This window comes from Ambystoma mexicanum, chromosome 6q, assembly GCF_040938575.1.
Source record: "Ambystoma mexicanum isolate Mex_15411 chromosome 6q, UKY_AmexF1_1, whole genome shotgun sequence".
In the NCBI taxonomy this organism is placed as follows: domain Eukaryota; kingdom Metazoa; phylum Chordata; class Amphibia; order Caudata; family Ambystomatidae; genus Ambystoma; species Ambystoma mexicanum.
The window spans coordinates 1,601,250,873-1,601,265,397 of NC_090937.1; the positions used below are offsets into that span (position 1 = coordinate 1,601,250,873).

The 14,525-nt window shown below is 45.8% G+C and overlaps 1 protein-coding gene across 3 annotated transcripts in view; it reads right to left on the minus strand.

Annotated features, from left to right (window-relative positions):
• The window catches only part of LOC138516887 (disintegrin and metalloproteinase domain-containing protein 33-like), a 629,971-nt gene that overhangs the window by 290,361 nt on the left and 325,085 nt on the right, over positions 1–14,525 (minus strand). For all 3 annotated transcript variants that reach the window (XM_069632337.1, XM_069632338.1, XM_069632336.1), the window contains exon 4: positions 865–943. In XM_069632337.1, coding sequence (XP_069488438.1) covers positions 865–943 — 79 coding nt within the window. The remainder of the gene's footprint in view (positions 1–864; positions 944–14,525) is intronic.

Here is a 14,525-nt window from a genome sequence, read left to right on the forward strand (position 1 = left end):
CCTGCAAGACACTTGCACCATGGTATTTGTACTGGAGTCAAGGAGAAGAAAGAAGAGTACTGGGTGAAAACAACTGGGCTGTCCTATTTTTGACTGGGTGTCATGGCGGGAAAAAGGTTTCCACCATCCACTGAGCCACAGGCACCCTTTCTCTCGCTTACTTGCCAGGGACAACAACTAGTACTGTATTGGTCACATTGAATTCAACGTAGGGTCACAACCAACCAGAAGAGTTTTCACAGCCAGGTACACAACGTTACTCGCAGAGGACAAGCAGGGTACGTGGTGTACCCCTGCCCACCTGAGGAATGTGGGCTGGCTGGGTGAACAAAATGTATTTGCATCAATTTAAGGTCCTGAAAATAGCACTCACCAGGGATATCTCAGGTTAACAAGAAAGTTATGGAAATTATGTTACAAGGACACTGCCTCTTGGTCACAGCTTTGGTTCCCTCACAGAACATTTATTAATATCAGCGTGTTTGTCCAATGAAGAGGACTCTTGCAGAAGATGCTGTCGGCCAATCACAGACAACCTTCAAAAGACATTTAAGAACCATGGCCCCTTTTTATCATCTTTTCTACTCATCAGTTATGGTTTGACGAATATGAACATATAATAATGTAAAGAGCCCCCCGCGTAATGTCATGGTAAGTTATAAAAGTGTAGAAACCTGTACCAAATGCAGCAAAAATGAAATATCCCTTGTAATCATTCCTATACCACCCTCCACCTATGAAGCCGGATAGTAAAAGAATCAAGAGAAAAGGTTGTAAGTGTGACTGTGCAAATATTCACAAAGCAGCACCAGCCCTTTAGCACCACCTCTCAGTGCAGCCCCTCGCATTGTGACTCATACTCACCGTGTAATTGGGGGACAGCGTCACACTGTCTCCATCTGCTGTGTAATGTGTCTCAGTATACTCAGGAGAAAGTAGATGTCTGAAGATTACAAAAGAAAACAAAGATTAGTGAAGATTGACAATACTTTTGAGACTGCTTTTGTTCTCTTCATGTTACCACTACATCTTTGTGAGGAACTCCCACCACATCATAAAGGTCTGATGACGTGGACCTGCAATCAAGTATTAAGAACCCTGGTACTGGCAGTAGCCGTTACATAATTGGGTACCTTCAGCACAGTGGGTAGGGGGAGAAGCCTGGATTTGAAGGGGTGTTTCTCACCACCTGAGTCCCCTGGCACAGGCTTCTCTATTGCGTCATTCTGACATTTTCTTGTTGCTACTATGTTGGGAGGGTGTGTGTATGTGATTCTAAACAGATACAAGCAACAGATGTACTATGACTCGGTAAGCAATGGCTGCCTTCTAAGTCTTGAGGATCTATTTAGACTCAAATGCTTTGCAAAGATTAGTGAGCAGTACCAGAAGACAGTGGAGGATGAGCGTAAGTAACAGTTGAAAATCAAATCAATGATTAGGTGCAGCCTGTCCCATCTATGAGTCTGATTCTGCTTGTGTGTCTGGTCCCTTACAAAATCTTTCAGGACCCCAGCACCCCCAAGAATCGCTCTCTGCATTCCCCTGTCCTCCCCCCATTTGAACAATGTGCCCTCATTGTGATGGCGACATTCCTAAAGGTCACACATCCTGTCAATGTATGTCTCCAAATACCAGGCAGGTGCCCACCTCAGAGGATGACTCTGTCGCTGCTGCTCCCATTCTACTTCCAGATATAAAAGCGCACCATCTAGTCACGCTACTGTCAGCAATGGCTGGTGTAGCAGCAGCAAATGTGCACCTGACAGCACAGCTTTCGATCACAAAGAGAATGTTGAGATGGAAGGTACAGATTGCCGCTCCTCCCAGACGATTTAGATTGCGTAAAATATATTAAAACATGGAGAATGGGTGCAGGACAGTGAAGAGGGAAGGGGGTGTTTCGCAGAGGAGACTAACTGGCGGGAGTGGGGAATTAGATAGGTTGGAAACTAACCAGTAGCGTTGTAATAAAATCACATAAGATACATTATACATATATATGCATGGCAGTTTTGATATAAAGTAGAATTACATTTAGGAGTAGGCCTGACTCCAAACAGACAGTGTTAAAGTCACAGAACAATTAGGTTTTATCCCTTGTTTATCCAGTACATTTCAATTCCCAGACACTGCAAACAAACATGTACATACAGCCACATTAATTGGGATTTTGAACTATGAGGCAGGAATGTGTGTAGCTGAACAGACAAAGTACTGCCGCCTAGCACGAAGGTGATACTGTTGGGAAACAAGACAGTGGTCCCAGTTGCCAAAACATGAACTAGGATTGAAGACACTAGCACACCCAGAATTATGGTAATTCTATTCGAACTACCAGATGTGTAGGAACATGGGCCCTAAATCCTTAATGAACAGGACTGATTAGTGGGACACTAGGTTTACTCCTGGGAGGGAGAACTGATAAAGGGGAGAGCAGAGAACAACACGATCTATGATTTGTGCCAGGGAGAGCCAAGAGTGATGCCCATACAGTGGGGAGGGCATGATGGGGGCACCAACGTGTCTGGGATGAGAAGAGGGATGCTTTGTTAGCAAGGAAAAGACAGACCTCAAAGTCAGCTGCTGAGCTCATGTAGATAACCAGGTGCACATCACCTGATTATGATTGAAGGTAGGATGGTCCAGTCAAATGTGACTCATCATTTTGCAGATTTTCAAGATGGACAAGAACATCTCCTACATGGGGTGAAGAAGGATGAGAAGTAAGCCGAACCAACCGGAGAATTGGCTCTATGTGATAATTAGCATGTATATAGGTGCTAGCCAATGTGGGTGGGGGATTAATACTGTATATCGAGTGCATATCGAGTGCATCTCTTGTGGCGATTTTTGTGTTTATAATCCAGGTTTTACATGAATGATGAGAGAGAGAGAGCTCTATGGCAGAGGATTCATGATACCCTGTTGCCTTATTTTTTGTTTACAAAATAAAAGTTCTTGTCTTTCTCGAAAAAGGGTGCACCTAGCCTTTTCCCCTAGCGGGCTGTATTTTCTTGGTCTGATCGCTGGGGAGTTGACCTACAAGAGGCACAGAGTGGACCTCATTACGAGTTTGGAGGCAGCCAGGCATGGCTGCCTCCAAACTCGGGTCCGGGTCTGTGGTCCCTGAATGGGGAAATACTGGGCCATTCCTACTTTGGGGGGCCCGGCGGGTCCGTTGTTAGCATGCTGGTCCCCTTCCGGGACCCGCAAAGGACGTCTGGTAAAACCAGACATCCAGAGTGGGTCCTGCGAGGGGACCTCGAAATAGGACGGTATGGGGTTAACAGCTCCGGCACCTTTACCGGCACTGTTAACCCCTTACTGCCTTCCTCGTAATGAGGCCCACAGAGTGAGACAGAGAGAAAAAGAGAGCAAATGTGTGAGCTGAGTGAGAGTGCTATATATATATATGTGTATATTAAAGATTCAATTAATGAACATTAGCTCCCTGAGTGGCGGCAGAGGCCAATCCGATGGCTCGGAATGCCGGCTGTACTGTGTGGTGCAAGCCCGTGTTCCGAGCTGCCTGGGCAGCCAGCACCACTTTCCCTTCACTTCCCCACTCACCCTCACCAATTAGCATTTTTGTAGTTTTCTACACAGCTGCTAATGGTGCCTTTATTTTTAAAAAAAGAAAAATAATAAACTTACCTTTCTTGCTCAGCCCGACACCACGCAGTGCTCCTCTAAGGAAGTCACTTTTCATGTTCAAGAAGTCGCAGTCATGAACATGAAAAACGAACTTCTTGATAGCAGCACTGCCGGCGCCGACTGCGCAAGAAAGGTATATTTATTTATTTATTTAAAGAAATTCACCAATAGCACCTGTGTAGAAATCTACACGGTGCTAATGGCAATATGCCCCTTAGTGGTATGCAGACCCTGGAGGTAACAGCACTGCCACCCTCGTTAAGGAACCCTCGCTACGCTCGGGTCCTTAACTTGGGCGGCGGGCAGTTACCTACAGGGTCGGCCCGCCACCTCAAGGCATATCACCTCCGTAGGAGCTTCAGAATTACCCAACTTGATTGAATATAATCGATCGAATAGTACATTTGATTGAATTTGGCCAGTACCATTTGATTGAATACAAAAAATACCGAACATGTGGAGCAGGGGTTGCAGGGGTGTCCCCTGCTCCCCATGTTTGGTATTTTAGGCCTTGGGCTGTTGCAGGGTTGTCCCTTGCTTCCTGAGCAAAGGAGGCGGGGAATGAAAAAAAGAAAAAAGAGAAAAGGGGACCCTAGAGCGTCAGCTCTGACCAGCGTTAGAGGGACGGAACTGATGCCGCACGGTCACGAGAGCCAGCAGACAGAAAAGCTAAGTACGGGGCTTAGGGGGATGTACTAGGGAATTGGAGGGGCATGGCTTTGGTGTGTTTGGCCACAGTAAAATCGTATTTGTGGTGAAATTGACTACGGACAACTCCGCCGCAAACAATTCTACCATGGTCAAACAACCCAAATCTGAAGCTTCGAGAACTGAAATCAGCTTTTACAAATATCTCAAATGACCACAAAACACGTTTAACCCAATTACTCTTGTGGTGTGGCTATTTATAATGGATCTCTTTAAATCATTGTCAAATCTAGATCCAGGCTGCGGTTCTGTTGTTACAATGTTTCCCCTCTAGGATGCACCAAAAGGAAACCCATTCATCAACTCTGAACTCCGATTGGGATTCTTTTTAGTGAAGTTTAATGTTGCAATATATGTATCAACCAATACATAATTTGCTTACCATTCCTTTTGTTGGGTTGTAGAGATATATTAATTTCCAAAACATTCTCAAAACCAGCATTAATTTCCCACACCCTCCATCTTGATGCAATGCTTCGTATAACCCCAAAGTACCTTCAAGAACTTTGAAACAACAAGCAACACAACCAGTCTCCATTTTGTCCACCTCTAAAATCTGATGTGTTCTCAGCAGCATTGGGCATGAAAGACCCCTTTATTCATTCGTCATGTAGCACCAGCAGGGTCCACATGTTGTACCAAATCTCACACCAATACCACTCAGATTTGCGGTCCTTTCCAGTATATGTCACGTTATGGTGCGCCAGGTATACCGAGACGGTATTGTCTTCAAGTGATTATCAGCGTTGCTCCCAGAAGCAAATGGGCTGCTCAACGTCGGACAGCATTAAGGGGATCGACCGGTGTTTCTAGGCCAGGTATGTTCTTAATCTCAGACGTAACTTTGAACGCAAAAGTTCTCCACGTAGGCCAGATCAGACCTCATGCAGGACGGTAGCAGAAGTGTCACAATCTCTCCAGCATCCATCTTTTCGATTGTGAAGCATTCAGTGTTGGGACGCTGGTATATAACTCCCCTTGTACATTATCTTTACTTATGTTTTAGTATGTTAGGCGCATGTAGTGGTCTATCTCGTTCTAGTGTGAATACCATGCCGCTTATCATATATCTCATTGCCAAGTTCCACTCGTCATTCCAACGGGTAGGTAGGCTCTTCCACATGAGCGCCACAGACCCACAAACTCTGGTGTCAAAGAACTCAATAGCATAACATTTCATAACGTACTTTGCTGTCTAATTAGTTTACAAATTGCTCAGATCAACCTTTCTTGATGTCTCTGCATTCTGGATTGGCCCGCAAGGTGGAAAGCTGTCGAGCTGACTCTCCTCTGTGTGAAGGCATCAGGAAGTAGACACAGACATCGGAGGAAAGATTGGGCTACACACTTTTATTTAAATCACAATAAGGTTGGCATAAGGCCTAACCTGCCTTATGCTTAGGTGGGATCTCCCTACCCAACTGAAACTAATGCGAGTCTGTGTCAGGAAGTCCAAAGTAAATGTCTGTCTGTGTCCAAAACCTAGACTTGCCCTCACACCTATTTGTTCAAAATGTGTAGGGATGTCAGTGCCAAATGAAAAGTGTTCAAACAAAAGTTCAGAGCTTCGTCCACGTCTTGGTCAGAAAATGGGTTCTCCCTTCCCGAGGATTCCAGACAGTTCACTTTCAATCAAAAGCGGTTCCCTTCCCCAAGCTTTCAAGTCTCTCACGGTTTTCACAACACAATTCAAGGCTTCTAAGTCTTTCACCAATATCACAAAGTTCAGCTCGTTAAGTTCATAGTATACATGCTTTTCTTGACAGTCAACCATAAACTTGTAGATGAGTTGCGTGGCTTCTTTTGAGTTGGGTGTGTTCGGTCTAGGTGCAGTTGTCGCACCACACGGTCCACCCATTAATGGTCACGCAACTGACACACCTTATTAGCTTCTCTTACACTGCTTATATTCTTGCAGTCCTTTTATCAATACCCATTTTGCCACCATTCACCTGCTGGATTGTCAAACATTCTCATAGTTTTGCCACAGTTTCAACTTTCAACTTGTACAGTTCCTATTTTCCTTATGGCTCTTGCCAAGGTTTGCTTTCTCTCAGATTCTACAATTCACAGTTCCGTATATTTTCTACCAATAATTGATTTCTTTAGTTTACATGATTCACAGTTGCTTTGTATCAGGGAACACTTTTCTCTCCTTTCAATTCAAGTGGTATTCAATTATTGTTACTTTCCTTTGGTTCAGTATTCAAAATTTCAGATCATTCATATCAAACAACTTTACATTTGGACCGGCAATCCCATTTCCTCCACTGTCCTTGGCTCACTCGCGGGTGCTCTGATGCACATACACCTCTGGCTCGCACCACAACGTCGCAGAGTCGCAGGGAACACTGTCTCCGTGTGCTCTCCTATGCTTCGTGTTGGCTCTTCGTGGCTGTTGCTTCTCCCGGCTCGGCACGACTCTCTTACAGGGTCTCCGACTCATCAGGTTACCGGAGAGGGAGTCCTCTTGACTCCAGGAGGTTGGCAGCCCAACCCTGCCACCGGAGACATTCCAAAAAATGCCTGCCACAATCTGCTTCCGCTGCAACGACTCTGCAGCACATCAGCGTTTCTGACACGCATCTCCCTGACTTCCCCTCTGGCTTCTCCATCTGAAAGCATTCCGCAGGAGATCTCCTTAGCCTCACGTGAGTGGGCCAGTTATACTGCCCCTTTGACCTCAGGTGCAGGCCATATTCTTCAATTGGACACCGGTTTTGGTACTCAGCAGTCCTCTTCCTCATTCCAGTACCATAGTTGTGTTTGTGTATGTCCAGGTTAATAAAGGATTGATGAATGTTTCTATGTGGTCTCTTCCTTGTTTCAATACTATAGTGGTATGTATTGGGAGATGGTTTTCTGACAAGCTAGGGAAGGGATTGGTAATACCCCATAAAAGCCTGGGAGACAGTTGAATCCTTCTGATAGGGAACGGGGGGATACCGTGTCTCACCAAGGGTGCCTCATCGCCTCTCCCGAAGTCTCCTCCTCTCAGGTGATCCTCCCTCGCATATCCACTCCCAGGATCAGGATCCAAAAGTGATGGCCTTTCCCTGGCCACCTGGGGGAAGGATGTTTTGAAGAAAAAAGTGAGGACACCCTCCGATTCCTCACAGCTGTGCATCCCTTAATGTTTTGCTAACCGGAACATTATTAACCAAAACGCTCTTTTAACAGGCACCTCAATTGCAGCTACTAGAAATGTTTCCAGTTAATGAAATGTTGGCTTATAAAGTTTTGGAACCATATAACAGAGCAAATAGTGAAGGAGGCTTGGTTATCCAGCTTTTATCCTTTGGTACCTGGCTCGGACAACAGACATTCAGTTAAGCAGCCTTTAGATTATCCGGCGCCATTTGGAATCAAGTTTTATACTGCACTGGAGGCATTATTTTCCTAAATCTGTAATATTCCTTACATTTATGAAATCACTTGATTACATTGTTCGCAAAAAGAATGTCTCTATCTTCATGCACCTGCAGATACTCCACACTTCAAAGGTTTTATCTGTCAGCGTAAAGTCACTTGGGCCTCATTATGAGTATTTGCCGGCAACGGCTGTAAATCCCCATTCCATGAAGTACCATTGGACTCCATGGGGGATTTGCCGGTATTTCCGGCACTGTTAATACCGGTGCCACTGATACCAGTGATTTGTGCCAGAAAGGCATCTGACTTACCTAGCTGGAGGTAACTCACGTGCCCCACTGGCAAACTTGTACTTTGCCTGTGCGGTAAACAGAATTACCGGCACGTTATTACCGCGCTGGCAAAGTCATAAGGAGGCCCAGTGAGATGAATGGAGAAAGAAAGGAGGTCATTCTAGGGATAGCTGTAAGCACGCCCCAGACCTGGAGCAGTGCCTTAGTTTGTTGGGTTCATATACAGGTTTTGGTCTCTCTTGCCCAGGGTTGTGTCCGACTATGGCTTGTTCTATGAATACCCAGCATTTCTCTGTACTCACCTGCACCCAGTGTACAGTCATCCTAGTCTGGGTATCTAGAGTGGGTCTGCAGATTCAGGGAGGAGAATAGCTCATCAACTTTAGGGCATAAAACCCTCCTTTCTGTGTTTTGCAGACCAAAATTAATTTTATTGTGAAAACCTGTCATTTGTTGAGGGTTCAGAACGGTGATGGGCTGGAAACAAATATAATCATGTTGGTAAAATGCTCATCTTGGCAACTGTGACCTTACACAGGCAAGAAAGGTATAGACCCTTCAATCTGGACACATCCATCCTAATCAATTACAGTAATCTCAGGTAGTTGACCGTATATAAGTGTACCAGTCCAGGGGTCGGTCCAGTCCAATTACTTTAATACTTGTCATCATAATCTATGTACGTATATATTTATTAAAAGATGGCAGCATAACATCCTTTATTCGCAATCAGTTTCAGCGATAGATGCCCAGACGCACTCTGGTGCTGATTTCCACATTTGTATTCCTAAAATCAAGCGTAAAGTTATGATATGTTATGTTGATGAATACCACGCACCAATACCACCCAAGGGCAGTCTCCAGGCACTCACATGGCACTGCACGTAAGAGGACGGGGTTGGTTATGGGTAGAGGGATAGGATAGGTCCAGTACCAGGCGTAACTGGCGTCTGTGTGTGTTGACTTGCAGATGGTTGGTTGCGTGCACTGGTGTGTTGTATCCGTACGGGTAAGGTCCAGTGCCTGGGATGCTTTCTTTGTGGCTGTTTGTTGTGCTGGGGTGTGTCTGTGTGCTTTATGTGTAGGTTGCTGGTATTTTTTTAAACAAATATTTTTAATTGTTTTACAGAGGCACTTGAAGGTTAATGAGGCTATTTTAAGTGACATTTTATCTCTGATTTTTAGCCAGTGGTGTTCTTTCCTTAAATTCGATATATGTTCTCTAGTAGGATGGTTCAAGGCTGTTCTCAAGGCATTGTTTTGCAAAATCTGAATTTTGTTCGTAATGTATTTATTGGCTCCTAGGTACAGGGCATTACAGTAATGTAATCTGGAGAGTATAAGGGCATTGGCGAGGATAATGCAGCTGGCTTGAGTTAAGGAGGCTCTGCATGCTCTAATAAGTTTGCAGGTGTAGCCAGTTGAAGATGCTAGGGTGTTTACCTGTTTCTTCAGTGTTAGGTTGGAGTCAATGTAAAAGCCGAGCATTTTCACAAAAGATCAATCTTACTACAGCTTTAGACGTAACATCCTCACATGGCTAAACTCTAACGACCTCCTTGACTAACAAATGCACTGTGTACCCCTCTATCACCTGAACCTCTGCTCCTTCCTGTATCTTTCCCTATGTATATTTATGTATGTTATGCATAGTCATTAGCTAATATCGCTGATTAGTACCCGGCCAGAGTCAAGCAGAATGCAACACGCATTCTGATTGGCTCTCGCCGGGTCCTTACCCGGCCGAGAATCCTTCGATTCTCGGCCGGGACTCCAGCTGCCTTGTCCTCACGCGAGGGGGCGTGGCAACCCCTCAGCGAATGAAGAGGCTCGAAGCGGGGCCATCCCCGCTCCGAGCCTCCCCACGGCTGAGAGGCTGCCTCCGCCCCCCGCTGGGGACTCAGGTAAGCTTTTTTTTTTTTTCCTTCCCTCCCCCCTCCCTACCCCACCCCACTTACCTTCTTGCTCCTGCGTCCCTGGTGGGGGATGATGGCAGCCTCCAGCAGTGTGGAGACTCTGCGCCTCCACACAGCTGGAGGCTTCCATCGTCCCCTGGCAGGGACGAAGGTATGTTTTTTTGTTTTTATTCTCTCCCCTTCACCTCCCTCCGACCCTCTCAACCCCAATTACCTTCTGCTTCTTTTTTTTTCGGGAGCGGACGCCATGGAAAGAGAAAACGGACTCCCGTTTTCCCTTTCCCGGCGGCCATTTTCTTGGTCGTTTTTTTTTTTGTCCCGAAACGCTGCGGCTTTTCGGGACAGAAAAAAAATGCTTTTAGTGCCCCAGTCACGCATATAATGCCCCGGGGCCTTCGTTAACTATGGGCCCGGGGGCATTACCTGAGTCGGTAATGCCCCCGCCGCTCGGGTCATATTGCTTAATTATGTATTGCCTACATTTATGTATCTCTTTCCTCTCTATGTAACTAAGCTTCAAGTAACCTTGTATGCTGCAGGGCCCAGTTACCTAATGGTCCGGTGTGCTTTACAAATCAATAAACAAACAAAACAAATAAAAAATAAACTAATCAAATCATATGTGACCAACGAAAGAAGATGGGGATTTAAAAAGAGATGAAAGAGCATATTGGAGCTAGGAGCCGAGAAGCCTGTATCCAGGACACAGCATTCTATCAAGAAAAGGCAGAAGACTGCTAAAAACAAAATACAAATACAAAATAAAGAATAGAACAAGTGAAATAAAAGCGGAAAAACTCAAAAGGTATCTGTATAAAATAAAGAGAAGGAAGAGGAGAATGAAATCACAGCCCAACCTCATAAGAGAAATAAAAGGATACTGTTATGGGTACAGAAAGAGAAGCAGAGTCAGGGGAAGCGGTTTGCAACAGCGCCCGATTGTGGTTATCTGACAAAATACTTAGGGAAAGAAAAGAGAGTGTGTGCCAAGCTTCGCAGACAGGGATGATGAGTGGAAAAGCAGGCCAGGCCAGAAAGCAACACTCCCTGGGGTTTTCCATTCAGAAATATATTGGCTTTGTATTAAAGTGTGGGTCCTTACTGTGAATTTCCACAGTGCAAGTACCATGGGGATGATATAATCAAACACGTAGTATGTCCAGCATTTTAGTGAAAAAGTAGGGTGACCAGAGGTCCCGGGTTTGTGGGCTGTGCAGAGCAAAGGAAAGAATGCAAAGTAGGCGCCCGTATCTTGAGGACCAGAATATACCCTGTTCGTGACCTTCAAGACGGTACAACGTCCTTTCATCGACACCCGTTTTACGACGGGTGTTTTTCCACAGATTCTTTGCCGGAAAACTGTTTCAACATTTTTTTAGGGGTTCGGTAAGTGCATATTAAGGGTTAGGGGGCATCTAGAATAACAACAAATAGGTAGATGACGGAGTGGCTTGGTGGAAACCACCAGATTCTATTCGTTTTTTCCACCAAATCTCAGCGTAAAAACACCCGTCGTAAAAACTGGTATCGATGAAATGACATAGAACCCTTCAAGTCACCCGGAATCGTTTCAATATGGGGATTATAAACAGCTGCTGAGCCTTATATGAACTTCGATGCCACATCCTTGGGGCATGGGAGAACTAACATAGTACGCTGGAAAGGAGGGCCGGGTCAAGAGCCCCAAAGCCAATCACCACACTACCATCCTCCAAACAGGTGGTTCTCCAGCCACTCTTGAAATTCCCTAAGACTTTCTGATGACGCTCATCTTCTTGACATGCTTTGGCTCAATCAACTTCATCAGGACTTCCCTCAATGGTAAAAAGTCTTTGACATCTTTCCCCATCTCTTCACTTTCCATGTCTTCATCTTCCACCAAAGGATTCCTAAATAATCCATCCACCACCACATGTCTTTTTCCTTAGATATGTTCTACTACAAAATCCTGTCCTTGCCAACCTCTGACCCAAGTAACTGTCCTCCTAGATACACCACCCATACCTTTGCAATTAAATATTGCCACCAAAGGTTTATGCTCTGTTCTAATCACAAATGATCGTCCATATAGATGTGCCTTGAACATGGAATTTTGGCCATGGTGGTCTAGCAAACCCTCTCTTCATCCTCTTTTTCGTTTCAATTTCACTTACTGTAGGCTCTTACTCTCGTCACTGCTCTTCTCTTGGCTCCGCAGAGTTCTCAGGTGCAGTCCAATTGCCACGGCACGTCCACTGAGTACAGCATGGCCTGGTGCACCTTAGATGTGTTGCCGTTGCATGGACGTCACACGCCACGCCATTGTTCTCCAAGAGGTGCTTGTGGTTGCTAGGCAACTACGTACATCCACATGCACCTCCATGCTTTGGCAAGGACGTCACTGTGTTGCATCGTTCATCTCTGGAAAACGCTTGTGGTTGGTTAGCGACTATGTACATGTGCCTCCGCACACATGACGTATCCTACTCTGCCGTAGACTTTACTAAGTTTCTCCGTTGACGGCACTCCTCATGGCCGCCAAAGTGCTCCTCTGCGTGCCGTCCAGCTATGATCATTTTGTGCTGCTCTCCGCTCTTGGAGTCGCGCCCATGAGCGAGATCGTCGTCCTGCCGCTCTCCATCCCACTGCAGTATTGTATTTACGAAATAACCAAATGCTTTACGGTTGATGTGGATGTATATCCTTTTACCAGAGAATACCAACAGCTGCAGTATCCTACTTCTCCTTCAAACTCCGTCCAATGCCCGTCGCACATTGTATAGCTTTATAATCCCATGTTCTACATAATAACATTCGACATTGAAGCATAATTTCATATTCAAAATAAAAATGCTCCTGCTATTCCGCCCTCACAGATGGCATTATGTTACATTATGCTCGTCATTTAGGGGTCACCAAGGGTTGCAACTATGATCCCTATGCAGGAGTTACAATGAGCTCTATGTACACTGTGCTGAACCTGCTAACTTGATGAATGGTAGGTTGCACAGGGGATTCAATTACAAAATGACATGACTCCAGCCTACCCCTTAAAAGCCCCTATCTTCCTGTCACTTCCTGCAACTTTGCCTGGATAAAAAGGTTGTGTGATCTCACTTCCTGTGATGTCAAGTAGGGTTTAACGGACATGTGTGTGCCTCTGCAAGATTGGTGATGCCACTGAGAGAAATAGCATTAGAAGAGTCCATGTCCGCGACACACTGTTGCAACCCACTCATTCGGCGTTATGCTCTGAATGGCTAGTGGAACTGTCCCAGGGGCGTTGCTAGGGGGGGGCTAAGGGACCTAGCAACTCCCCTGGAACTGTCCCAAGCTTCCACCAACGCAAACCTTGGTTTCAAAACCAACTGTGATATTTGAGTTCTAGAGGCCAGAAAATCGCTCTTCATTTAAAGAGTATTTCTTGCATTCAGACAGGCTTCCAAAGGCTTCCTGTCTGGGATGGGAGCCAAGGACAAGGCTGGTAGGCCGGCTGGCGGGAAACGCGGACATGCGTTTACCGGTGTGTATACATATTAAGCCCATAAACAGGATTATGTTTCTGGTCGTGTCGGATGTGTATTTGGGGCCCGGCCAAAAAAAGGCGGGCGGGTTTTCAGTAAGAGATGCTGCTTACCAGCACCCAAGATACAGGGGACAGAGCAAGGCTCGGATGAGGCGAAAGTAGGCTTCGGGGTAGAGCTCCCCCTTGCCGACTGTGCCTCTCCCTGTGCTGCTGTCAGTATTAAGGAAAACCCGGTCCACGGGAACCATATGGCGGGAAAGTACTCTCCTACAGTGTGCTGCGAGTACCACCATATAGAAAGCACGGTTCCATGTCATTTCCACAAAATAAATTACTTTGTTCCCGCAATATCCACTGTCCCCGACATTGCAACACTTATCCCAAAACCTCCCCACTCCCTTTTACAAACACATCGTTTTGAAGTATTTTCCACAGTAGTGAATGACCATAAACTAATTGACTTCATAGAAACAACGGGAGACGGAAAGAACACTCGGTTTCCAGATCTCTAAGATAAGACACAATGGGCCTCATTACGACCCTGGCGGTAAGTTACCGCCAGGGCCGTGACTTTACCGCCATGGCGCAAACTACGTTTACGCCATGGCGGTAAGGGGATTTACCGCCCCATTCCGACCTTGGCGGGGCGGTAAATCCCCAATCCCCATTTACCCTTCCCCATTCCCATTTTTGCCCCATAGGGCATAATGGGAGTGGGGAAGGCGTTAATTACGCCACCGTAAATTACGGTGGCGTAATTAACACCAAGTTCCCTTACCGCCATGGTTTTTTACACCTGCTAAAAGCAGGTGTAAAAACCGCCATGGCGGAAAGGGAACTCGTAATTGGCGGAAAGGGGTTGGCGCAGCTAACGCTGCCGCAAACCCCTTTCCGCCAGGGTCGTAATATCTGTACAAACTCAAAAGTATTTAAAAGAACAAAAATGACTGCCCGTCAGTATGATCCGCAGTCATTTAAGGCTCTATTGATACACCATTTCCTATAAAGCGTCTCTGATCAGCGCCCTTGTGGTAGGATTGTTTTGTTTGCATGTGGAGAGCAGGGTGCCCGGGA